At 39.2% G+C, this 27890-nt stretch overlaps 1 protein-coding gene across 2 annotated transcripts in view; it reads left to right on the top strand.

Moving 5' to 3' along the window:
- Positions 1-4901: 4901 nt before the first annotated feature.
- The window catches only part of GADL1 (glutamate decarboxylase like 1), a 164831-nt gene continuing 141842 nt past the window's right edge, over positions 4902-27890 (top strand). Inside the window, exon 1 of one of the 2 annotated variants that reach the window (XM_078072720.1) lies at positions 4902-5360. In XM_078072720.1, coding sequence (XP_077928846.1) covers positions 5324-5360 — 37 coding nt within the window. In that variant the 5' untranslated portion in view covers positions 4902-5323. The remainder of the gene's footprint in view (positions 5361-27890) is intronic. The other variant, XM_036084207.2, reaches the window with a different exon arrangement.

The raw sequence follows: 27890 nt of genomic DNA, 5'->3' as shown, positions 1-27890 counted from the left end.
TAGTTTCTAAATGACTCCCTCATTTTCTGTCTTTTCCTCTGTGTGGACCAGTCAGGAGCACTTCCCTGACTGGCACTGGTCTATAGATCATACTCCAAGAATTAACATTGCCAGTGCCTTTCTGACCAAACCCAAAGCATAAGCCAATAGTGGGATTTCCAGGAAACTTAGTGTCTTATCCTAATAGCAGGTGGTTAAAAATAAATCTAAGATTGTAAATTCATCAACTTCTATTATGGTACTTTTCAGATAACATATCGTCCTCTTTGGGGACAGAGGCATAGCTGAGGAAGAGCCTCTGTCTTTTTAGACACTATTGTGGCAGGTGTCTCTGAACCTTTCTTGTTTAAGCCCTGTGTACATGGGGAGAAATGGAATGGTATTCTTAACTTTCTTGAATTTTAAAAATTAAAAATAAAACACAAAAAATCTCTTGAAAAGAGTGATCTAAGTGAATGACTGATTAGTAGTCAAGTCATTATCAAGTGTCTTCATTGTCTGCTAGCTGCAAGAATCATGTTCGATGTCAAATGGCTTTTAATTTCTCCATGTCACTCTCCCAGACCCTCCCTAGACTCAGGGAGGGAAATGCTTCTTACAATGCCAAATCCAGATAAAATGAAACATGGAAGTTGTGCCACATGTTGCAAAAAGGAAGAGCTTTTGGAATCCACGAGTTTGAATCTCAGCTCTGTTGCTTACTATTGTAGCCTTAGACAAAAAACTAATTTTAAATTGATAAAATGAAAGTAGTAATAACTGATTTTCAGGATTGCTGTGAAGATGATGTGCCAAGTGCTCAGCACAGCTTGGCTCATTTGGACACTGCAGTTGGTATTTATCTTTCTTTTTGGCTGTCCTGCATCTATCCCTCCTTCTTATGTGTGTGGTGGTCCTCTCATTGAGTATGGTAATGGTGGGGGCACTTCAGCACCTGGGGAAGCCAAGAAAGGAGATTAGTCTCCACCATTGGATCCAGGCAGACCAATCAGGTGCACACACGTGATTGATAGGATTAAGTGATACAAAAATAAGAAACTGTACTCTCTCAGGGTACCTGAAGTAGGGTCTGATGGTGGCAATGGGGCTTTCAGGGAGAGGGGACATCCTTGGCCAGACTTGTCCAAGCAAAAGGATGCTTGCTGGGCTTGCTACGGAACTTCCCAAACTAGCTTGGTTCTTGCTTGACTTCCAAATCTGATTTTCCAACCTCCAACCTCTGCAAGTCTGTGTGCCATTGGTATCCTCCTAATTAGGTGCTTATAAAAATTTTTTAAAGATAGCCAGATGCCATTTAGGTTGCTTGAAAACAATAAATGTTAAATCCCTTGCTCATTTTTTTTCTCTCCCACCTCTCCATTTTTGTTTCTATGAATTGCTGTATACTGTTTCTCTTGGCCTAGAATTCTTCTGTGAAGTGTCTAATTTGGGTTCCTTCTCAAGTTTTTCCGCACCAAAGTGTACTGTTTATAATCTAATTGATGTTTCCTGAGCTCTGCTTGGAACTTACAACATGAATGAATGTTCTTTTATAAACAATACTCTCTTGACTCAAATTCTTCCCCTTTCCCCTCCCCAAAATGCACACACAATTAGACCAGTCCTATTATTATCTATTTATCTGTGGTTTTCTTGACTCTCTAACATAGCTACTTTCTCTCTTTTTTGGGGGGTGGGTGGGTAGGTATTTACTTTGCGTCAGGCACTGTGTCAAATGTTTTCTAACTGTGGCAGAGATTGCTGGCTGCCCACCCAATATCCATTCTCTCCCTTTTCCTCAACAACAGAACCTCTAAAGTGCCTAACACACACACACACACACACACACACACACACACACACACACACACAGACACCAACTTCTCTTGACGAGCGCCCATCTACCGCATTTTACATGGAAGTTGTTGGATAAGGCTTCCAAGAGAGTTATTTTAAGGGACCGGACTCAGCGGCAAGGTGCTACCTTTGCCCTTTCCCCCTTCTTTCTCTTGTTTAAACATGAGTCAATCCAGAGTTCTGGCAGCCATTCTGTCACCATAAGGAAGTCCTGAAGCTGAAAGCCTATATTAAGGATGCTGGAGCGAAAAATGAGAAGCCTGCTGGGTCACTGACGAAAACACGGAGCTGCAGTACCAGCTCTAGACCATCTACCTCAACTATCTTAATGTTGAGTGAAGAAAAAAAATCTAATTTACTTAAATTTCTGCTAATTTGGTCTCTGCTACAAGCAACTGAAAACACTCCTTTACCAGTATATAGATAATCATGCAAAAATCCTATAGGGTTCGTTCTTTTGTCCATTTTACAGGATGTGAAGTCTTAGGCTAGCTAGTTATGTAACTTACCTGAGTTACTCATTCATTGGACAGATCTGGATTGAACCAGTAGCACATGAATCAGCATTTGAAAGCAGTGTTTGTTTGAGAACAAAGACTAGATACCTAATCATTACATTTTACTGTCTCTGAGCTGAGCATGCCAGTACAATTTTAGACCAATGCAATTTGTGGACCTTCTTGGGTAAGTGTGACTGCTGGAAATTTTCTTATTGGAACAGATCCTCAGGATGTTCTTTCTTCTCTTTCATGCCCTGTCCAGCAAAAGGCATGTTTTTTGCCTTCGACTAAATTGGTCCGATGGCCAACTTTGCATGGAAGAGATATTTCTTTTTCTTTTCTCTGAATGTAAATTTCTAATTCCTTGGAACATTCCTAGGAGAATCTGTTGTTGAGATGAAATCAACTTCCAGGAAAGTGTGTGTCACAAAGTAAGTGCTCAATAAAAGTTGAATGGATTTATGAATTAATGAATGCTGTTCTCACAGCAATTTTCCCTGGGACACTGATTCCCAAGCTCTTTCTTAAGAGCCATTTTTGTGTCCTGCCTTGTTGTGAAAAGTAGAAGCTTCTTTGTGAGGAATCCTGACTGCCTAGGCGCAGTCTGGTTCCTACAACACCAACTAACCTATCTTTGTACTCTCTAAGGACCCCCCCCCTTTTTTTTTTCTGAAAGGTTTTGGTGAAAAGCTCTTATTACAGATTGTGGAAAGAGTTTTTGCTAACTCATGCAATCCAGTGTAGAAATTGGGCAGAGGCTCTGTAATCATAGAAGCTACATTCCAATCATGGTTCTGAAACTCCTCACCTCTGTATCTGTGGGCAAGTTACTTAAGCTGAGCCTCCACTTGTCCATCTGTAAAAAGGGCACAGTAATAATTCCCATTCTTATAAGGACTATAGGAGGGAATGTATGAAAAGCATTTAGCAGAGTGCCTAGTTCACAGTGCATGTTTAAAGATGATAGCAACTATTACTAGTGAAAATACTCACTTCTGCTTAGAAGCATTTCTTAATCCTTCAGGTAGAATTAGCCATCTCCTTGGTGGTGGCTCCTTAATGCCCCATATCTTTCAAAGAACACAAAATATCTAAGAAAGTTTAGCTGGTTCTAAGCTTGTCTTACCTACACTAAATTATTCTGAGGGCAGGATTTTTCTTGAAATTACTAGTAACTGGCACAGGGAGAAGTGCTCAGTAACTGAAGAATAAAAGAACCAAAGAATATGACAATATAACAGTATAACACCGAATACTGACATAACATTGAATATGACAATATAACAATGCCTTTGTTATAAGAATAAATATGAGAGTTGAGATAAGCCAGGTAAGCCTATTCATAGAGCAATTTCTGGTTTTCAGTCTAAGAAATTCTGAATGGTATATTCCCTGGTGGGAGCAGGGGAGAGGAGAGTGTGGGAGCATTCCCTGGTCCAGGTGTGTAAATGGACATTTCTGCAACCCACTGTGGCCCAGCTGGTCCTGGTTTGTCTCCCACAGAGAGATATATAATTTAGCAGTTGTGGACACGTGACTGTTCTGAGCTGGAGTAGAGAGGGTTCACTTATTATAATGCTAAAAGCAAAAAGAAAAACTTGCTGGAGCATATAGTTCTTTCAGTAATTTTTAAATTGAGTTACCACAGGTGAACTCCTGAATTTCTCATTTATGTTTTCATCACTAGATCTCAGTCCTTTATCTGCTGAAACCAGATATAAGAGAGTAAGTTGGGAGAAGGGGTCTCAGAAACTTCATAAAATTTGTCTGCAGGGTCTTAACTATTTTTAATAACTCTAGTTGTAGGTATATTAGGAATAATCAGTTCTTACCTGAGAGCAAAAGTCTGCCCTGTCTTCACTGATAGGGCCGTAAACTATGTTAGGAAAGGAGGAAAAGTTAAACTATACCAGGAAAGCAGAGGAAAGAATTCACCTGCTAAGGAGCCATACTAGGCTCTGTGCAAAAATAAACCAGGAATTTTTTTTAAGCCCGTTGAGAGGGCTAGATTACAAATGCAGTTCCCTAATGTAGTTGTCATAAACGTGCTTTGAAATGGCATTAACTGATTGCTCCTATCATACCAACAGCCTAACTTAAAAGCTCCCAAGGGAATTTAACTTTAAACATAAAGCTTGTTAGAGGAACGATAAAAAAGCAGCATTCGCTGATTAAATTTAAATTTACAATAGGAACATGGTTGCAACCCAACTTCCATGGGCTTGCTGGAAGAAATACAGTGTTGAGAACGTTTTAGTCTGAACACCAAATAAATATTGGGCCTTTCTAATTCACCACCTCCTTTTGCTCACTAGCCCCCTGCCTTTCCCTTCTCCAAGCTGGAATTTTGCAGAGGCAAGAGAGGCTGAAATCGGATAGGGGAACAGGGATTCGCCTGTAGAACTCTGAAATGTCAAGGCGGTACTGAATGAATGGGTAGCGGATCCTGCTCACTGCAGCGGCCCCAAAATAGGTTCCCTGAGCTGGTGGCCTGGAGCAGGCATCATATTTAGCTGAGGGCTTCTGGGGCCAGATCGGATGCCGCGAGGTAGTTACTCCAAAACGCTGGACTCTGGGAAAGTCACAGGCCGAGGCTCACTCACCTGCCTTGCCTGGGAGAGCTGCTGGGGGTGTTCTCTACCGCCTCCCACCCAGTCAAATCACCTACGCTCCCACACACTGTTCCCACCCCTTCCCAGCGAGGTCAAAGGAACCCTGGCCGTGGGTCAAATCGATGGCATGCAGCCAGCTGCACGCCAAGTATTAATAAAGAGCCTTGGGCTGCAGGAGACTGGCGCTGGAGCCTCGGGTTGCAAAGTGAAAGGAGCGCCAGGCGTGTGTCCTTGGCTCTCCCACTGCAGTGGCGCGCGCCCAGCTGCTGCCGGGCACACCTGCGGGGCCCCAAGGGGGGCGCTGCCTCAGCAACTGCAGCCGCCGCCTAGACCGAAGGAGCCGCTCGGGGGACAGCCCGGAGTCGGGGAGCAGCGATGAGCAGCCACCCGGACCGCGAGTGCCCGCTGGACGGTAACGACTGGCCTCCGCGCGGCTGCGATTTTAGCCCTTAATCGCTCCCCACGCGGGTTTTTTTCTCTCACGGAAAATGGTTGACCTGGGGGAAACGAGGCGGAGGGTTATTTCTCTGTAAGGCGGCTGGGGTGGGTAGGAAGTCTGCATCGTCGTGGATTTTTTGCATCCCTTTCTGCACCTTTGGGGGTTATTTTTAGAATTAAACAAGTTAACTTTTATGAAGCGCGCTTGCACAGGAATGGGCATTGTGCAGGTTTGTTAAATGAAGTGCATGTCGGGGTTTTACTGCTTGGCGCGCTGCTGCGGGGATCCCTAGACCCGGTGGAAGTGCCTTCCCTGAAAGAAAGCAGATTTTGCTTCTACTTTGGGACAAGCACAGCACCACCCCTCCCACCTCCACCCTGCTACTCTACCAACAGGCGTTAAAAGAGGCTACCCTGATCTTACAGAGAGAGTGATGCCCTGAAGTGCTTAGGATGGGAGCCTGCAGGTGGGGGACTGGATGTTAGTTGTTTAAAGAAAGTGTTGAGCAGCAGAATTCCCCAGACTGATTTTATAACGCGGATGTCATTTAGTTCTACTGTCATATCATGATTACCAGCTTTAGCGAGGGAGGGTCTTAGATGGCTTTGAACGTGTGATGCAATACTGTGAACGTTGTTTCCGTGAAAACTCACCCATCCATAAACGTTTGGATGTTTGCCAAGGGTTTCACAAAAAGCTCACCCCTTACCTGCCCTCGCCGGTGAAGAGCCCTGCTTTGAAAGGTCATTACTATTGCTATTTAGGCATTTTCACGAACTAGTTAGTTGTTGACCTTTTAGGAGGAGCCCTCCTCCAGGAATAACTCCTCTTTGCATCAATACCCTTTCGAATTGTACTGAACACGACTTAATGAAGCTGTGTTAAGTCGGAGCTCTCTGGGGGCTTGGGCTCAACAGGTGCGTCAGGTACCCTGGCTTGCGTTCCCTGCGGATCATTTTCAGGGTGGGGAATTTTGCAGAGTAGTTGGCAAGACAAGAACCATTGTACTACAAGAAACATTTTTCGTTTGTTCCTTGTATTGTCCCCCAAAAGTTCCAGCATAATTGCCCCGGATCCTATTCAAAAAAATTTTTTTCAAGTTGCATTATTATTGTTTCATTATATGGTATTAAAAAAAAAACAACTAGCTTTTAAACTGCAGGAGCTTTTTGCAAAACTATTACTTTTGCGTTTCTAGGGTCAGCACACACTGTCATTTAAGACATCTGGCTATTTGAGAACTGACTGAGAAGTATAAAGTAGACTGTTGATTTAAAGAATTCCTAATAATATGGCAGGCTTCTTTATGGGAGGCAAGGGTGAGCAGGATAATTCTGACTACCTGAGCCCTGCACTGTTTTGTTTGTTTGGTTTTTTGTTTTTAATCCTAATTCTTGTTTCAAAGCCACACACCCTTTGGAACTCTGATAGGAACTTAAAAAAAAGTATCTATTCTTCCTAAATCAAACATGCATCCTTGTAACTGGACACGTCTTGTGATGACTTCAATAATTGCCATGTTTGAATAGTGAAGAGCAAAGTTTAACCTTAAATTTTAATTCCAGAGAATACCAGAAGGCTTAGGCTGTGTGTCTGGTCATCCTTGAGCAGGTGATAAGGCGATAACATGTCTGATCACAACTAATTGTGCCAAATGTTGGCTATGACACCCTAAAAGGTGGGATATAGGATATATATCTGTCAGACTTAGTAAATTTCTAAGTATGTGTGACCAGATTGAGCAAGGTGACATTTGATGAGTATGTTAAATGATTTGCCTGTGTTAAACAAACTCTTGTTGGCTATCTGTTACAAACCTGTACTAGGGAACTTTGTTGCAGGTACAGAATTGTTCATGCTTGTATACAGTTTATGACCTTGCCATAGTACATCCAAGAGAAGTTTAGGCAATTGATGACATCAGATGAAATTTTAATTCCATTAAAAATTAAGAGTTCTTTGGACTCAAATAATATTTCCCCTTGTGGTTTGAAATAATAACACAAACCCACAAACATTCCACATAAATCAACCTGCAAATTCATTCTTTCTATTTTATTCAGCTTTGATTCTTACTGAAACACTTTTAAAATGGAAGCAAATTTCAAGTTTTAATGGGGGAGGGTTGCAGGTATTTCTTCTCTTGAAAAGGAGACCTTAAAATACTGTTATAAGTCTGGTATATTTTAATGAAATTGAAACTATGATATCCAGGAACAAAATTTTTCAGTAATTTGTTTAGTGCCCTCCTTATGACTCAAAGACAGTGACAAAAGATACTAATTTTCCAACATGTTGTCATGTCAATACACTCCTTTGTTGCAAATCATAGTTAAGCTAACTTTTGATATCCCCTCTGCCCTTGGCTTTCCCTGCTTTATTATATAAAGATGTTATGACAGTTCATGAATACCTAATTTGTAAGTGTTCCCTAATTGTTTTGCATATATACTTGAAGTGCTTTCAAGTGCATGGAAGTTGAGTATCTTTTGTTTATCTTTTGTTTGCAGAGTTAGCTCCAGGAACAAGAACCTTTGTGAACCTTTGTAAAGTGGGGTAGCCCTCCCCTCCCCAAACTCCACCCCTCCCCTGCCCTTTTTAAAAATCACCATTCTTTGGGAATGAAAGGGTAAATGAGTAACCTTTAATCTGATATATTTATATACTTTGCAGAAATTATAATGTTGCTTCAACACCATCCCTGGGAACATCACAACATTGTTTTCTTTTTAATTTCTCGTTTCTTCAGTTTTCTAACTGAGAAGTGGGATCTTGGGCCTCTTTTTCCAGGGTCTGCCAACAGCACCACCGTTCTCTTCCAAATGGGGAATTCCCTTTTGGTTCTGAAGGAAATCCTGATCTCATTTTTTTGAGATTTTCCCTCATCAACACTCTGGTAACCTCACTGAGTGCCCCTGTGACCCCATCCCCTCCTGGCTAGTTAGCCGTGCCATACTCCTTCTCTAGAAGTCTGAGTCTCTTGATTCGAGGGTGGTACCCTTGTTCCATGGCACTGTGCGAGAATGGATATGGAAATGGGAAAACACCTCAAAGAAAATTATATCACAAAAATAGAATCTCTCCGCATTAAATTTGTTCCTGACCCACTCATGGATTCTGACACAGTCCCTTTCTCTCCTCTCCCCATTTTCCTTTCACCTTGAGCTTCATGATCACTGAGAGACCAGATCTCCATGGTGACTGGTTCTGTGTTCATTAAACTTCTTTTTGGATTATGAGGGATTGATTATGTAAAACATCTGGCTATTATTTTGTAGCCTTTCAAGCACCACACAGGTGAAGAAATATAATATAAATATAAATTTGCTATCATCTTGGAGGCACATGTCCTATGTGCCGCCTTTCAACCGTAGGCTCTTCCCTCCCCCCATAAGTGATCACTACCCTGACTGACTTGGGTAGTAATTACTTTCTTGCATTTTTGTAATATTTGAACCATCTAATTATGCATTCCTAGACATAGCAATTTAGTGTTATCCATTAAGAAGAAACTGTGATATGTCTTTTAATTTATAGATTTACCCTCCTGTCCTTTTCTATTCTTATAATTTATCTGTTAAAGAGCCTGGGTTATCTGGCCTATAGAACGCTCCACGATCTGGATTTTGCTGCTTTTGTGCTCACAGTTCAATGTTTCCCTTGAAGATCACCTTCTTTTGAGCTCCTTTATACCACCTCAGCCCTTCCTCCTTCTACGTTCTCTTGGTTAAGTTACATTTCTTAGTTTAATCCTTGACTTCTAGAAACAACCATGATATCATTTCATGTATTAGGCAATAAAGGATTTTATTGAGTTTCTCATATTGAGCCCTCAATTCTTACATTAATTTCATTAAGCATTATAATAAGTTGATTGAAAATTGATGTTCTCATTTACTAATTATTTCAAATACGAGAGAGAGAATCTTACAAATCTAGAAAAAGATTAAAAATATTTTAAGGAATGATATAGAGATGAAAATTTGCATAGGAGTGCATCAGGATTACCCATTCTTGAAAATCCAGTGATAAGAAATATTTATTTTTTTGACAAATGGTCATCCTGACCAATTTACACTTGGTTAAGGCAGTGCTGGGGAAGGACAGGGTTTGAACTTTGCTTTTTATAGACCAAAGCTCAGTTTCTGACTCTAATAACGGTGAGGTCCCTTTCTGAGCATCAGTTCCCTCTCCGGTACAATGGAAGTGATAGCAAATAACACTACTAACCTCAAGGGTTTTGTGAGAATGTATGTAAAGTACCTGGTACATTGAAGATGAGTATGTCCTACATTCCTCCCTCAATAAATATTTACCACATTGAATATATGGCTAAATACGCATGGAACTCTATGGGGAGTATGTTTTAAAAGAAGATTTAGCTTAAATAGAACCTTCAAAGCAAATAGCAAATGCATTGTAATACGAGGAAGGAGGAAGGAGACCTTTGACCTCTATCACTTCTAATAGAGTAATTGAAAAAGGGACAGTGGCCTATTTTTTTTTTTGTGGGGGACAGTGATTTTTAATAGTCTTCCTACACAGAACTAAAACAGCACACATAGAGAATACAATAGAAAAATATGGCACGAGAGATAGGGTTTTTTTTTTTTTTTTTAAGATTTTATTTATTTATTTGACAGAGAGAGATACAGCGAAAGAAGGAACACAAGCAGCAGGGGTGGGAGAAGGAGAAGCAGGCTCCCCGCCCAGCAGGGAGCCCGATGCGGGACTCGATCCCAGGACCCTGGGATCATGACCTAAGCTGAAGGTAGACCCTTAACGACTGAGCCACCCAGGCGCCCCCCCTTTGCATATTTTTAATTGGGTTGTTTGTTTTTTGTTGTTGTAGTATAGTTCTTTATATATTTTGGATATTAATTCCTTATTTTTGTTTTTGCTACTGATTAAATTATGATGGATTAGCTCAACATTTTCCTGGGTCTGTGCAAGGACAGAGCCTTTCTCTGGTGGATTTAGGGAGCTGTAGTTGGTCTGCTTCCTTTGCCATCAAGCCTTTAAGGACCATCCCTTCAATAGAAGTTGCAGATTTGGACACAAAATGAATCACAGAGACCTCCAAGGTGGGGCTTCACCTGACACTCGTTTTGTGAATAATACAGCACAAAATTCTCATGCAATGGAGTTATTGTAGAGCAGGAATTTTCCTGCTTTAGCTGTGCTTCATTGCAAGTTCCCAGATGTGGTTTAAATACTTTACTTAAAGTTGTCTAGACTGTGGCTTCTGTGGTAGGGGCCCTTTCAGCTAGGGATTGAGTCCCAACAAGTGTTGGTCCATAGACTCAAGAGGACACCATGGAATGCATCTTTGCTGTTCATTTCCTGCTGCTTATTGGTGGTGGAACGGCTAAATTTTGTAGACTAAGACTTGAAACCATGTGGATTTGGGTGAGCAAATAGGATATTTAGAGTTGAAGGATTTAGACCAACAAGATACCAGCTGTCTATTCTACCTCTGGCTGTCTCATTGATAATCTCTTTAAAAGGTATACACTTAAAGTTTGTATATAAAAAAAAAAGTTTTAAGATTTATAATAGCATCAAAAAGAATACTTACAGATAATCTAACCAGGGAGATAAGAAGTTTCTACACTGAAAACTGCAAACATTACTGAAAGAAATTAAAGAAGACACAAATAAATGAAAAGACATCTCATGTTCATTGATTGGAAGATTTAATATGGTTAAGACGTCTATACCACCTAAAGTGAACTAAGATTCAGTACAATCCTTATCAAAATTCCAAGAGCATTTTCTGCAGAAATAGAAAATTTCACCTTAGAATTCATATGGAATCTCAAGGGACCCTAAATAGCCAAAACAATTTTGAAAAATAACACACTTGGAGGACTCACACTTCCTGATTTCAAAACATATTGCAAAGCTACAATAATTGAAAGTGTGATACTGGCATAAAGACAGATAAATAGACCAATGGAATAGAATTGAGAGTCAAGAGATAAACCTTCATGTATGTGGTCAAATGATTTCCAACGTAAGACCACTCAGTGGGGAAAGGACAGTCTCTTTAACAAATGGTGTTGAGAAAACTGGATATCCACATGTGAAAGAATAAAGTTGGACCCTTATTTTACACAATATACAAAATAACTGAAAAGTGGATTAAAGGCCTAAACTTAAGACCCCAAACTATAAAATTCCTAGGAGAAGACAGGGGAAATCTTCATGACATTTGATTTGGCAATAGCTTCTTGGGTATGACACAAAAAGCATAGGAGACAAGACCAAAAATAGACACCTGAGACTTTATCAATCTAGAAAGCTTTTGTGTATCAAAGGACACAACCAACAGAATGAAAAAGCAACCTGTGAAGTGGGAGAAAATATTTGCAAATCATATATCTGATAAGGAATTAATATTCACACTATATAAAGAATTCCTACACTCAATTACAAAAAATCAAATAACCCCATTAAAAATTAGGCAAAAGACTTGAACAAATATTTCTTCAAAGATGATACACAAATGACTCAACAATATATGAAAAGGTGCTCAACATCACTGACCCTCACACTCACTAGGATGACTACTACTAAAAAAACAAACAGAAAATAAGAAGTGTTGAAGAGGATGTGGAGAAATTGGAACTCTTGTAGATGATTGGTGGGCTTGTGAAATGGTGCAACTGCTATGAAAAACAGTATAGAGGTTTCCTCAAAAAATTAAAAATAGGGGGCACCTGGGTGGCTCAGTGGTTAAGCATCTGACTCTTGATTTCAGCTCAGGTCTTGATCTCAGGGTTGTGAGGTTAAGCCCCACATTGGGGTCCATACTGGGTGTGAAGCTTACTTAAAAAAAAGAAATAGAACTACTGTATTATCCAGAAATCCCACTTCTGGATAAGTATCCAAAAGAATTGAAAACAGGTCTTGAAAAGATATTTGCATATCCATGTTCATAGCAGCACTATTCACAATAGCCTCCAAATGTCCATCATTGGATGAGTAGATAAACAAAATGTGGTTTATATATACAATGGATGTATTATTCAGCCTTAAAAAGGACAGAAATCCCATCACACGCTACCCCATGGATGAGCCTTGAGGACATTATGTTAAATGAAATAAGCCAGACATCAAATTGTATGATCAAATATTGTATGATCCACTTAAATGAGGTAACTAAAGCAATCAAATTCATAGAAACATAAAGTAGAATGGTGGTTACCAGGGGGTGGGAGAATAACGGAGAAGGGAAAGTATTTAGTGATTATAGAGTTTCGGTTTGACAAGATAAAAAAGTCCTGGAGATCTGTTTCACAACAATGTGAATATACTTCAACATAGTGAACTATACACTTAAAAATAGTTAAAATGATAAATTTTATCTTATGTGTTTTTTTTTACCACAATAAAATAAGAATACTTAATTTAAAAATAAGCAAAACAGGCTTTTAGGAATAGAATAATTTGTAAAATAATTGTAAAACCTACTTGCCTCACTCAACAAGTTTAACCCTCTTTTGTGTATCTTGGCATTGCCATTGTTAGCACTGAATAATACAACGTTTCTAGGAGTTGAGATGTATCCAGCTGTTTGTCCCTTCATTGAATGATGGGCAGATTGCTCTTTTGAATTCTTGTAGCTTCTTTTATACTGTTTCTGTCTCCTTCATCATGGTCTCCCATGAATGTCAGCTGTTATGATTTTCTTCTCATAAATACTAATAATATCTTTAGTCACCATTTGCCACACTTCCTCCAATTTATTGCTCTTAACAAGCTTGGTTACTGTCTCATATTCTTGGTTTTCTAGCCCACAAAAGGTTGGAATTGTAGCTGATGTAAGGTAGATTGCCTCTGAATGACATGTGAATAGGTCTATGTAAGTAGAGTGCACAGGTGTCTATTACACTAACATTGTTCTATTTATTTATTTTGCATTCTTGTGTATTTTTATGTACGTTCTGGATATTTGATGTTGCCAGAGAAGAAGCTTCCATAGAGAGTGTATGCCAGTGAAAAAATATTTTTATGTAAACACATGCATGCATAATTACAGTTCATGCTCACGATTTAAAGAAACTGATAACATTCTATTGCTGGAGAGATACCCATGTAAACAGATTTGGCAAGTAAGTCCCAGTTTAAAGGAAAATTACAGCTTTCTACTCACTGAACTGTACTGGGAGTATGATTGCTCCCTAACCCTTACGGAGAGGACAGTGCCTGCACGTGAGCTTGCTTGCTCTGTTTCTACTGCTCTCATCGGCAGTTCCACTAAGAGGGCCATAGCACAGCCTACAGGAGGCTGAGCAACTGTGCTCACTCTTTTATACTGCACGTGAGTTTTTAAGAGCTTTATTGAGGTATGATTTACATATCATAAAATGCACCTGTTTGAATGTGCAATTCAATTTTTAGCAAATTTACAGAGCGGTGCAACTCTCAGCACAATCCAATTTTAGAGCATTTCATGCACATGGTATTTCAAAAAATATACTACCATGCTTTTTTCCTGCTGTGTCTGAGTATCTGCTCTTCTCTGCAAAAAGCTATCTGCTTAAGAAGAATGATGATCCTCACAGGTAGAATGCAAAGAGAAAGATAATTACTAGTTAGATTCCAGTGGTCAAAATGAGAATTTCAAAGGAAAAAGTCAGGTTATTGCCTTGAGACAGGGCTCTCTAAATTCTTGTATTTCCCCTTTAATATGACCTACTAGGCCTGGAAGATAAAATCATGGAGTTTGTTCATAGTACAGAGGAGATAACCTTTGTGCACCTTTAAAGCTAGGATGAAAAGGGGAATATTTAATGTAAGAAAAGTCAATGAAAAATCTCCATTCCTGTCATGGGGTGATATTGGGGAGGGAAAAAGAGAGCGAAGCAAGGGAGGCAAGTGTTGAAAGACATGGTATCTATTTCTCATTACTTGGGATCAAAGCCCATGGGCAGGGAAGGGCATAGGTCATTTATATGGTAAGTTTATCAAAACATTGAAGGCAACAACAGAGATCTTTACCAGCTTCTCTTGAAGGAGGCCACCTTGCAATCTCTTCAAAGCAAAAGGGATGGCTCATTGAAGTTAGATGAGGAGGGAGAAGCTGGATTTAGCCTTTTAAGGTGTGGAGGTGGCTCTTTCTCAGGAAGGTGGTTGGATCAAGTACCCTTGATCCTCCTAAGGGTCCGTCTCTGATGAAGACGAAGGCAGAAATCATGGGCTGGACCTGCTCTATTGGGGTGGTGATGAAAGATGTGGCATCAGCCCGGAGGGTCTATACCATTATCAATAGCCAAGGTGAGGTCATCATGGAACACCCCTAGTATCTGACCAAGGTGAGGGGGAAGAGACCATGAATATGCCTCAGCCATGATGGCTAGGTGGGAAAGGATGTAGAAAGTGAGATTGCCCAGAGACAAAGGTGCCAGTGCTGATCCAAGGACTCTACCACTCTTCCCACCATCTTGAAGTTGAGTCACTTGCTTTTCTACCCATGTACCTCGAAGCCATCAAGAAGAGTATTAGGAGAAGGGGAAATGGACATTTAGGAGATCAAGCATTTTTACATAGTAAAACTGAGCATTGTCTAAAGAGACTGTTTAATTTATTATATTTGACCAAATTTTAATCAGATTGCACTAAGTAAGGTAAATTTTGTTACTCTTTCCAGCAATGGGGCCTCATGGGGACGACAAGATTAATTAGAGACCAAAATAAAAATACTTACATTTTCTTGGTATAGCTGTGTGTCATAAAGGTAATGATGCCACAAACAAGCTTGAAACAAATAGAAGTGGCTGCTTCAGCCACTGCCATTGACACCTGGCGGTGTCTTTGGGGAGTGCTGTTGCCACGGGTAAATATGCACAAAGCTGGGCCTCAGGTCTGCTGATGAAGCTCCCATGGTAAGTGAGGCTTAGCAGAAAAGTTATTTGTTTTTTAAAGGGGGAAAAGTAATGGGTATCAAATGTCAGTCAAGTCACATTGTAATTTGAAGCTAAAGTATTACTTCATTCATTCATGCCTACAATCTCTTATAGGCAAAATAATATAGAGAGGTTTTTGCCATAAAACAGCTTTGCTGTGCCTGAAGTAGTCCTCAGGGCCCTAAAGACCACCTTCTTCATCATTTCCTCCCATGAACCACCACCATGGCGGTCCTGAAACATTTTAGGAATTCACAGTTGTGCAGACCATTGATGAGGACCTCTTTTAGAAATGCTGGGATGTGATCTGTGCTCATTACATGAATAGGATTTTAAGTGAAAAATGGCTTTAGCCCTAGAATCATTGACAGGTAGAGTGGCAAGGCATCTTGTAGAGCATCATTTAACTGACAGCATCGTTTAACCAAAGTACTACTTGAAGTCACAGAACTATGTAGGGCTAGAGTTGGGCCTAGAACTCCCCCATCCCAAATTCCACAACGTTCTTTCTGTGCATATTGTCAGAGCAGATAATTATAAGTAAGAAATCAACACTGTAAGATACTGTTAAATCAGAGTTAAATTTTAACATTTGTTTCCACCAGCTTCTGAGGCACAGTGCTAAGAATTTTAGCACTCAGGAGCTTTTTAATGGGAAATATTACAGAGCAACTGTCTAAGTTACTTGATGTCAGCAAGCCATTGTTAAATATTAAAATCTGTTTTGGTGATTTAGCTGCGGCATTGACAAATTTTAAATTTCCACACTCCAGTTTTTGCCTATTAAATATGTTGCTAAGTCCTCCTTTTGTTTGAGTTTCTTGCTGGTAAGACTATTCCCAGTTCAGCACTCTGGATATTGTGTTGTTTGATCTCCTAATGTTCTATATCGACTTTCAAAATCAATAGAGACTTAGTTGGTATTTTATGACATATCTTATCCATTCTTTCAAATGCTATGCAGGCCGAAAAATACATCCAGGGAACATATTTTCTTCATATGCATTTTCATCATGGTATATTCTGTTATGCCATCAGCTCAGTTTTATTTCAGTACCTAATTTGTGTGAAGCAGAGATAGAGGAGAGAGAAAATCTATGAAAAATTGAATTTCCTAATACTTGTCCGTGGCCTTATTTTTCAAGTTGATGGCACAACAAAAGAGAATTTCAGAAAGTAATTGTGGAACATACAAATGATGACAGTTTTGCCCAAAAGTGTTCAATACAATATGTCAGTTTAGCAGTTAATTGTTCCTTTATTGTTTCACATGTGCTCATCCAGTCTCTCCGGTGAGAGAGGCAGTATGGTTTAGTGAAAAGACAAGAGACACTGCAATCAATCATAGTTTGAATATCAGCTCTGCTATTTACTATACCAGCTATGTGACCTCCACAAAGTTAATTAACTTCTCTGATCCTCATTTTCATATTTGTAGAATTGGGAATGATACTCATTGCATAAGATGTCATAAAGAGTTGCATAAAAACATATAGGTGTCTAGTACAGTGTCTGTCTGGGCCACAGGCATTCAAAAAATGGTAATCACTTGTCTTGATTTGAGTTTTCCAGAAGCAGACCTTAAGTCAAGGATTAGAGTGTAAGTAGTTACTTACACTCTAAGCAAGGTATCACTGTGGGTAATTGAAGCTTAATTCTGTGAAGAATACACACCTCAGAGTTATCCCATATGAAAAACAAAAGAGCTGGATATTTTTACATTAATTTCTATCAGTGATTGGTTGAAGGATGCTGAGATAATGAGTATTAATTTTTCAGAACTTCAGACTTGCCATGTAAGTGGGCAGAGCAGGTTTTGCCAAAATAGAAAGGCTGCAGACAAAGAGATGAAGATGATTGACTTGGAAATCAGATGGCTTGAGCACAGATACACACGTGAAGAACAGCTCTACGCCATTTTTGTTAACTATTATTACATTTCCTTATTGAAGGACTTTTGTTTTCCTAACTCCTTATCCTGTGGTGTGCCAAAACCACTTCATACCAGCTCACAAGAGTGTTAAATATTTAGAAATGTTGTAAGCCAATTATTAACTGTTAGTATCTTGAAATTAGCCCATTGGGAGTTTTTACACCATAAAAATAGACAAGTGCTACCAATCAGAAACCAGCTTACTAGCACACCAACCTCTTCTCCCAGTAGATGCAGAATAGGATTTACATGCATAGGCTCAGGAATCATATAGACCAGAGTTCAAGTCTGAGCTCTGACACCTTTTGGCTGTGTAGCTATGGGAAAGTTACCTAACTTCTGTGGGCCTCAGTGTCCTCATCTGTAAAATGGGTATGTATATAAATTGTACAGCTGTGGTGAAGATGAAATGCAATAACATATTGTATGTAAGGAGTACTCTGGAATAAGTTACTTATTATAGAAATTAAACCTTATATAATTGTGGGAGAGGCTGAGGAAGGAAAATTCCATAAAGAGGAATTGGAGACAGAGAAAAGTTACTAACTAGCTCTCTTGAAGCACTGGCAAGAATGGGTGAGTTGGAGATTATAGAAGAATCTGGAAATGCAGACAGGTACAGGTGCCAAAGTGTGATCATGAGCAGAGCTGGAGAAAGAAAGCCATTTCTCTGTGTAGCTTTCATCTCTGAGAATCAAGAACCATGCGTTCAGATGAGAGAAGAGATCAGGACAAGCCAATATGTGCTGGCACGTCTGCAACTACTCATCACTGCATTTGATATCAAAGACTGTCAGAGAGGCTGGGCCGCTGCTTCCCTTCTGTCTGAGTGCAGATCCAAGAGTCACAGAGAATAATAGATTAGGAAATCATCCCAGAGGGCAGAAGCAGACCCCATTCAATATGTGTAATATGTCCTTGGCTAGAATTCAGAACTGCTATGGACCAGTGACTGGCCCGGTGCCTTCTGTTCTTTCCTGGGAGTATCTATGGCAATAATCTTGTCCTTCCCCCTATTTTATATTGAGTGTGGTGTCTGATATTTTTTTTTAGTTTACGGGTCCCTGAACCTAGAGCAGTTGCAACTGAACAGCCTTGTATGCTTAATAGACCTGATACAAATCATGTGATCCTGGACTACAAGCCTGTTTCTATAACAGGATGAGATTTGGGGGGGTTGGGGATGGGAATAAGCATATTTTGTGGGTAAAAGGAATATGAATAATTTTTGGTAAGAGGGTGGACTCTAGTAGATTAGAAAAAATGGCTTCAGAGTCCTTTATTCCTTCCTAGTATGCATACTACTTTGCAATGTGACATTGCTTTCGGTCTTCAAGAAGTGGGCTTTTTAAAAAAGTGTCTTTGAATCGAATTGTTCTTGTGACTTGCTTTGATCAACAGAGTATGGCAGAGGTGATGTTACGTGACATACAATCCAAGGCCTCAAGAGGCTTTGCAGCTTTTACCTTCATTGTCTTCAAACCTGCTGTCACCTTGTGAGGAAGAATCAGTCTAATCCCTTTGAAAATGAAACCCTATGTGGAGAGCGAGGTCTAGCTATCCCAGTCTTTCCAGATGAGCTCAGCTCCCAGCCAATGCACAAGCTGATGCAGTTGTGTGAGTGAGCCCAGGAAAGACAAGCAGAATCCCCCAGCCAAACCACAGAATCATGAGAAACCATGTATCATTGTTGTTTTAAACTACTACGTTTTGGGGTCATTTGTTACACAACTATAGCTAACTGATACATCTTCCCAATAAATAATTTTTATGCTTAACTTAACCAGAGTGAGTTTTAGTTGTTTGTATCTTCCCAGGGTTGCTGTGTGGGATAAATATACTATTATTTGTAAAGGACTTACCAAAAACCTGGCACATTGTAAGTGCTAGATAAATGCTAGCTACTATTATATGAGTATTATATGAATACAATCATATAAGTTCCAGATGCTTATGAAGGATGAAGTATGGACAGCTCTTAGAGGCTCTGGTAGACCAATAGAAGGGGGTACATGACTATCAAACAATCTGTGTGCTACTAAATCCCAGTTTTCTCAAATTCAAAATGAAGACATTTGCTAAATTATCTGTAAGTGATTGTCAAGCTCTAAGATCCCATGTTCCTACACAAAATTGGCCCCAAACCAACCTTGGCCCATATTCTAGATGGATCCAAACTCATACCTCGGTGGATCTCACCTGTGGACTAACCCATGCCAATGTCTTTATGATCTGTTATGCAGTGTTCTGTGAGTACTTCATTTATCAACATCAGAGTAGCAATGAGATGTGTGGGTATGCCCCAGAGCAACTGCTTTGACCATAGATCAAGGATACCATCTCTAATGTAGTTTATGTGACTATGTTGGCTCCCCGGTAGGTTAAAATTTTTAGAATATTTGCTCTGATTTTATATGGGGTTGAGGCTGATTCTGTGTAGCATAAAGGTTGAGAAGGAAGATGCTGGTGGCAGCCTCACCTTCTTTCATACTTCATTGAGCAGTTCATCTCTGTCCCTAAATTTGCATACTCCACTCAGCAGTGCATTTGCCCTGCAAGTGACCAAGTCCTCCCTCCATAGAAGGCAGTTTAGGCCATCTCTTTTTATCTTAAGATGCTTCTTGGAAAGGTCTTACTGCCATTCTAAGCAGCTTCTCAGTATATTCTTTATAATCACATGTAATAGACTCAATAAAAGAGTTTTGATAAGTAAGATTTCCTGCATTTGAGGTTGGCCTCATGTGAATGTCACAACATGTGTGTTGAGGTGGTAAGGAGCTGAGAGTTACTGTCCTCTAGTCATCTAGAAAATGATCTGCCAAAGGCCTAGGCTAGGAAGAAGAACCCTGGGCACAAATGAGTTTCATATCAGAGTTAATCAACAGATCATGCAAATGAAGCACCCATTTAGAGCATTTATTTAAATTTTCATTTAAATTGCTGGTTAAATGGAATACATTTAAAATTCTGAAGTCAATACTTGAGCAAATTGGTTTTAAAACTATATATTAAATTGCAGCACATTGCAGTTTAATGCATAGTTCCAAGATAATTGCTTATTGCTTTAGGAGTACAAAATATATGTCCAAATAATTTAGTATGGTTGATGAGACACGAGAAGCAGTATCTTCTTGTTTGCCTTTTTTTGAAAAAAAAGGTAGAATGTGGTAATTATCAACATGATGTCTGAACTCAGGGTATCTGGCTTTGAATTCTGCTTCTACCACTTATTAGCTGTCTGATTTGGGCATTTTCTTAATCTTTCTGGCCTCAGTTACTCTACTTGTTAAATGGAGTTAATAAAGATATTTTCCTCATAGGGTTATTATGAGGCTTAAATGAAGTAATTTGTAGAAGGTCCCTAGCTCAGTACGTGATCCATTGTAAATATCCAATGGATGTTAACTACTGTTATTATTTTATAAGTGCATTATGGCATCTACTACTAGAAAAGATAAAATCACACAGGTGGCTTTATCTGTGGCTTGCATTATATTTCTTTTTAGCAGTGTTGTACTAAACTCTTTTTGCTAAAACAGTACTCTACCCATTGACCTCAGTCATCCAGACTTGTACTTAAGAAGAATATTTTTAGAAAGAGAAAAAAAAAGACAACAACACCATATTTATTTTCTGAGAGTAATTGGGTGATATCCAAATTTTAGAGAACAATAAAAATAGATGGGGAATTCTGAAGGTCCAGAGAGTATACTGAGTAAGGTGTGTCTAGTTGATTTTAGCTTTCCTTACTTGGAAATGGCTACTGAAGCTAAGTTACTCAGATTATGAGTTATGGTTCTCTAGTTTCATAAATACAGAATGACTCTTGCTCACTTTTTGGGGGAGTTAATTGAAAGGACCTTGGAACTCACAGAATTGGAGAGAGAGATAAATAATTAGGTCTTCAAAAAGACAGGAGCCAAAGCCACTCTGGGCGTCTAAAATACCTGGTACTTTAGGTACTTGAGATACCCACAAAAGAGCATAACCTTAATTGACAGTCATGCCAAGACTGTGTCTGGGGGAAAGGAGTGGTCCCAGTTGGGATGCTGGTTAGCCCCAAAATGCCCTAAGCAAACAAACGAAAAATGGGTATTCTCCCTACTCAGCCTTATCTCAGAAAACATGAGTCATTGACACAGCAATAAGTTAAATCTGATGTTTCACAAATATATGTAGACAATAAGCAAGATGAAGAGTCAGAAAGGACAAGGAACCAAGGTGGCACAGGGGAAAAATGACAGCACGAACTGTGACTACTAGGGTGGAAGCGGCTAATGAAGGAGAGGGGACACACAGTGGGTACAGTTCCTGGGGAATATATTTCACCTTAGTGCTGCAGCTCCCACTGAGCCAAATGAAAGCATATCTTCCATAGCCAAGTTCTCCAGCGTGGGGCTGAAGGATTGGGCTGAAATTTACTATGTGGGTATGACAAATTCAATTTTCTCATAGAGCCTGACTACATTCAAGTCCTTGCAAGGTAAAGTTGTACCCAGCAGAAAAGTACATAAGGTTTAGAGGTGGGATGGTGGGTGGGTGGTAGTGGTTTCAAGAGCTGCTTATCAATATGACAAGCTAAGACATACAACAGCAGCTTATCAAGTAATGTTTACTCAAACAATAGAAATAAATGACTCTGGAAAACCTACTCTCCTGAAAATATCAAAAGGTTAACCAATTCCTGGCCTAATGTCCAGTGAAAGGAAAACTTTTTTGAAATTAAAATAAATATCAATATCCATTATCCAATATTCAATATCAACAAAGTGAGTATAAAGGTCATAAACCTCAACATCATAAAAGCCATAAATGACAAACCCACAGCTAATATCATCCTCAATGGTAGGAAGCCTTTCTTCTAAGATCAGGAAAAAGACAAGGATGCCCACTCTCACCGATTTTATTCAACATGGTATTGGAGTTCCTAGCCAGAGCAATTAGACAAGAAAAAGAAATTAAAGACATCTAATTTGAAAAAGGAGAAGTAAAACTGTCACTATTTACAGATGACATGATAATATAAATAGAAAACCCTAAAGATTTCATCAAAAAGCTGTTAGAACTAATAAACAAATTTAGTAAAGTTCCAGGATACAAAATTAATACACAAAAATCTGCCGCATTTCTACACAATAATAACAAACCATCAGAAAGAGAAATAAAACAATTCCATTTACAATTTCATCAGAAAAGAATAAAATACCTAGAGTTTAATTTAACCAAGCAAGTGAAAGACATGTGTATTGAAAACTATAAAACATTAAGAAAAGAAATTGAAGAAGACATTGAAAAGAAATTCCAATGGCATATTTCCAAAGAAATAGAACAAATAATCATAAAATTTGTATGGAACCAAAAACACACACACACACACACACACACACACAAAACCCCAAAAGCCAAAGCAACTTTGAGAAAGAAGAACAATGCTGGAAGCATCACACTCCATGATTTCAAAGCTATAGTAATCAAAACGGTAATCAAATCAAATACTATTGGCATTAAAACAGACACATCGGAGTGTCTGCTCACTCAGTCGTTTAAGCATCTGCCTTCAGCTCAGGTCATGATCCCAGGGTCCTGGGATCGAGCTCCATGTTGGGCTCTCTACTCAGCAGGGAGCCTGCTTCTCTCTCTCCCTCTGCCTGCCACTCTGCCTGCTTGTGCTCTCTCTCAAATTAATAAATAAAAATCTTTAAAAAAATAAAACAGATGCATAGATCAATGGAACAGAATAGAGCCTAGAAATAAACCCACACATATATAGTCAATTAATTTATGACAAAAGAACCAAAAATATACAATAGGGAAAGGACAGTCTCTTTAATAAATGGTGTTGAGAAAACTAAATAATGACATGCAAAAGAATGAAACAACTACTGTCTTCACCATACACAAAAATTAACTCAAAATGGATTAAAAACTTGAACATAAGGCCTGAAACCATAAAACCCCTGGAAGAAAACAAAGGCAGTAAGCTCCTTGACATAAGTCTTGGAGATAATTTTTTGTAAATCATCTGAAACCAAAAGCCAAGAGCAACAAAAGCAAATATAAATAAGTGGGACTACATCATACTGAAAAGCTTCTGCACAGCAGAGGAAATCGTCAGCTAAATGAAAGAGTAACCCACTGAATGGGAGAAAATATTTGCAAATTGTATATCTGATAAGGAGCTAATATCCAAAATATATAAAGAACACATACAACTCAATAATAAAGAAGGAAACAATCTGATTAAAAAAATGAGCAGAAGATCTGAAGAGACATTTTTCCAAAGAAGACATACAGATGGCCAACAAATACATGAAAAGATGCTCAACATCAGTGATCATCAGAGAAATGCAAATCAAAATCTCAGTGAGATATCGCTTCACACTTGTTAGAATGGCTAGAATCAAAAAGACTAGAAATAACAAATGTTGGTGAGGAAGTGGAGAAAAAGGAATGTTTGTGCACTCTTGGTGGGAATGTAAATTGGTGCAGCCAAGTTGGAAAACAGTATGGAGATACCTCAAAAAACTAAACACAGAACTATCTTATGATCTAGCAGTTCTACTTTTGGGTACTTGGCTGAAGAAAATGAAAGCAGTGTCTTGCGAAAAAATATGTGCATCCTATGTTTATTGCAGCCAAGTATTTATAGTAGCCAAGATAATGAAGCAGCCTAAATGTTCACTGATGGATGAATGGATAAAGAATTTATGATATATATGTCACACATATATATATGTAGCGGAACATCATTCAGCCATAAAAAAGAATGAAGTCTTGCCATTTGAGGCAACATGGATGGACCTCAAGAGCATTATGCTAAATGAAATAAGTCAGATAGAGAAAGACAAATATTGTATGATTTCTCCTATATGGAATCTAAACACACGCACACACGGAATCTAAACACACACACACACACACACACAAAACAGGCTCATAGAAGCAGAGAACAGATTGGTGGTTGCCAGAGATGGGGAGTCAGAGTGGGAGAAATGGGTGAAGGGGGTCAAAAGGCAAAAAGAAAACAAACAAAAACTGACAACAACAACCAAGGCCTGTCTGAGCAGCAGAACAGCCTGGTCTGATGCTTACAGTTTGTGCGGATTGTACACTGCACATTTAAAGGGCACCATTTACAACTCTGTCTAGAAAAAAATTGAATTATCAATAAATGGATAGATAGATAATAGATGATAGGTAGATAGATAGATAGATAGATAGATAGATAGATAGATAGATAGACAGATGATAGGGTTTGTGGTACACCATGCATTTATTGGCCATTGGCAGGGCTCTGACAGCTACTTTATTTTTGGATGCTTTAGAGACTCCCTTGTGAGGAACTTGTCATCTCAGAAAATGGATAGTGTTTAAGGACCCACCTCTTTCATTGAAAGGGGTTGCCTTGGTGTCTCAGCAGAGTCTGAATCATTTGACTAACATCCCAGATGCTAACACACAGGATCTCATAAAACAAAATCCTGGGTGATGGGAAAATGTCACCTCCAAGAAATGTGAGATGTTCACCACTGCTTTGCAAGACAGGAGCTGATGCATGGATGCACAAATGGTTTTCTCCTGTCTTATTCTGTCACCTTTTCATCCAAAGATGATTAGAAGATAGACTTGCTGGAGAATAGGAAACTATCCTATCTTTGGACAGCTGTAGGGCTCTTTAGAAAGGGATTCTTGGCTTCAAGTTTGCAGCAGCACAACTGTAGGGGAGAGGTTAAAATAAATACAAACCTACCATCCTGTTTACTATCTAGTTCATGTCCTCTCTTTCCCTGGCCTGGATTACCGCCATCATATCTCCCCACCTCCAACTCGTGATCTCCCATCTGACCTCTACACCTGTATCTCCTAAATCATTCTAAAGCTGTCTTCTTTTACCATTTGACGTTCACAATGGCTTCCTGTTGTCCACCAAGTAACACCTAAATTTTTTACTTTCTATTCAAGTTCCTGCAAGATCAGTCCCCATGCCACCCTCCCAACACTCACTTATCCCATTTACAGACCCCTGCCCCTTGGACAAACAAATTCTCGAGATTTCCTGGTCACCAACATACACATTCATTTTTTTTGCCTAGTTCATGTTGCTTTTTTATCAGGACTGTTTTGGCCATGACCTTTGTTTCTATCCCATCCTAACCAGTTTCTACTCATCAGTCAAATATCTTGATTCTCCATGCCCGCCCCACCATACTCTTGCCTAACTTGTTGTTTTCCGGTGGTCCCTATATCAGGGTAGAACTCCATCATTTACCTGGTGACTCAGGTGCCTAACCCAAGAGTCACCTCTTAGATTCTTTTGTTTTCTTGACGCCCTACATCCAATTCACTAGCAAGTCCCATTGGCTTTACCACCAAAATGTCTCCCATGTTGTAACGCTTCGCTACCCCCACATCAAAGCCACCATTATCTGTTGCCTGGACTTCTCCAAGCTTCCTCAGTAATCTCCCTATTTCCACAGGAGCCTCTGCATGGAACCAGAGTAATCCTTTATAAATGTAAATCAGGTCATGTTACTCCTCTGTTTAAAACCCTTAAATGGTTTCCTGTTGCTTTTAGAATATACCTGATCTGCCTTATCCGTCTTTCCAAAGCTTGCTTAATTCACTTCCTTCCCCTTTTCTTTACACTTAGGCTGCAGGATCTTTTTCTATTTCTTTCAGAGGCCAGTTTACTGATTATTTGCATTTTCTGTTCCTTCCTACTAGGCTATTCTCTTTCCACATCTTTCTACATCTGGCTTCTTCTCCTTTTTCACATGTCAATGCAAATGTCTCTTCCTCAGAAATAGTTCCCCATGACCAGATCTAAAATAGCTCCTTCTCCTTATTCTATCAAGCCATTCAGTTAATTTCCTTTAGAGCATTTATTAGAGTCTGCAGTTATTTTAATTAGCTATCTGCCTTTTTATTGACTATGTCTCCCATCTACCCAAAGGAAATGTAAATTTGTGTCTTCTTGTTCATCCTGAACATGACAGGCACTAAATAAGTATTTGCTGAATGGTTGAATGAAGGGCCTTCCTAACTACAGTCAAATCCAGGACTTTCTGCCTCTCACGTTCAGAAGCTCTTTTCCAGAATTTTGGTTGTTTTGTCTGACCTCAAGCATCACACTTTATACCTTCTGTGTGGGATTCCAGGTATTCATAAACATGTCTAATTTTCCTTACTAGATTTTGAGGTCACCATCTGTGTGTCTGATTCATCTTTGAGTGCCTACGATGCCTACCCCAATGTCTTGCATAGACTTTTCAATAAATACTTCAGAAAGCATAAATAGAAGTATCGACTCACTACGGATTTCAACTAAGGAGAATTTAACCCCAAAATGAGACGAAACCAATTATTTAAATTTTCTTTTCTTTCTTTTCCCCTTCTTCTCTTCCTCCCTCCCCTCCTCCCTCCCTCTCTCTCTCTCATTCTTTCTTTCTCTTTCTTTCTTTCTTTCTTTCTTTCTTTCTTTCTTTCTTTCTTTCTCTCTCTCTCTCTCTTTCTTCTTTTTTCCTATGGGTACCCATCTTTAGCTGACTAAAATCGAAGCATAGTTTTGCCTTTTACTCCTATGACTTCATATTTGTGGGTTGCACCATGGAAATTGTTCATTCCCTAAGTAGGCTTTATGATTCTACAGAATCAGAGAGAGAGTTTCAGAAATTAATCCCTGCATTTGTTACTGTTACCCAAATCTTCAGAGGTTTTGTGGCCAATGCCTTATATGGTTGTTATTTCTTAATCTTTGTTTATTTCTTTTAGTCTTCTTCCTTGTAGGTTGTCCGTTGTTACCCTCTCATTGATATGTTGTTTTAAGACAACAAAATGGCTTAAAAAAAAAAAGACAACAAAATGGCTTAAAAATGGTGTGAAATTTGAAAAGGATGCAAACAATTTATCAGCCTGGTAGTACCAGCCAGGTACATCAACTAAATCAGGCATCCACACTTTTGAAGTTAGAAGAGACACCTGACATAGAAAACTCTAGAACAGAGGGTTATCTCTTCAACTTTCTCTTTCAGCTGTATTTTCCTTCACTCTGTCTCCCTAAATATTCTCTTTCCAGATGTTTAGAAACTTGAGAACAGAGACTCTGTGTTGTTTATGTCTCTATCCCCAGGCACCAGCTTGGGTGCTTGGCACATAATAATCCCTTATTAATTTATTAATTAATGCTATCCTCTTTTTCAGGCTTTGATTTTCATGCCTATCTTGGACTGGCTTACTGGGCTTTCCAGGTCCTGACCCTCATCACTCCCTTGGTTTTCACTGTCTTTTGCACAAGTTTTTGGAGAGTTCCTTGGTTCCCACCTAGATGCCTAGATTCATTTTTTTGATCTGTTGTTCCTCCTTCTTATTCTTTGGAAGCAAGCATTATTTTCCTATTGCTAATTTTCTCTTAACCATTAAAGAGTCTTGGATAGGACACTTGGCTCTAACCGGCAGACTTTCTGACAAAGACTTAAGGCTATTAATTCTAACCTTTACCTGAGCCAACAGTGTAATGTGGGTGCCAAAAAAGGGTTCATATAGACTCAGTTACATTAATAGTTACTATTAACTGTTCTTTACCCTATTCCTGGCACTTTACTCAGCAGCTTGCATGCTTTGCCACATTTAATAAAATAGACATGGCTATTTTCCCTGTTC

This window comes from Halichoerus grypus, chromosome 1 (assembly GCF_964656455.1).
Source record: "Halichoerus grypus chromosome 1, mHalGry1.hap1.1, whole genome shotgun sequence".
NCBI lineage: Eukaryota > Metazoa > Chordata > Mammalia > Carnivora > Phocidae > Halichoerus > Halichoerus grypus.
The sequence above is the reverse complement of the archived record's forward strand: the minus strand, read 5'-3'. Positions and strand labels throughout refer to the sequence as shown.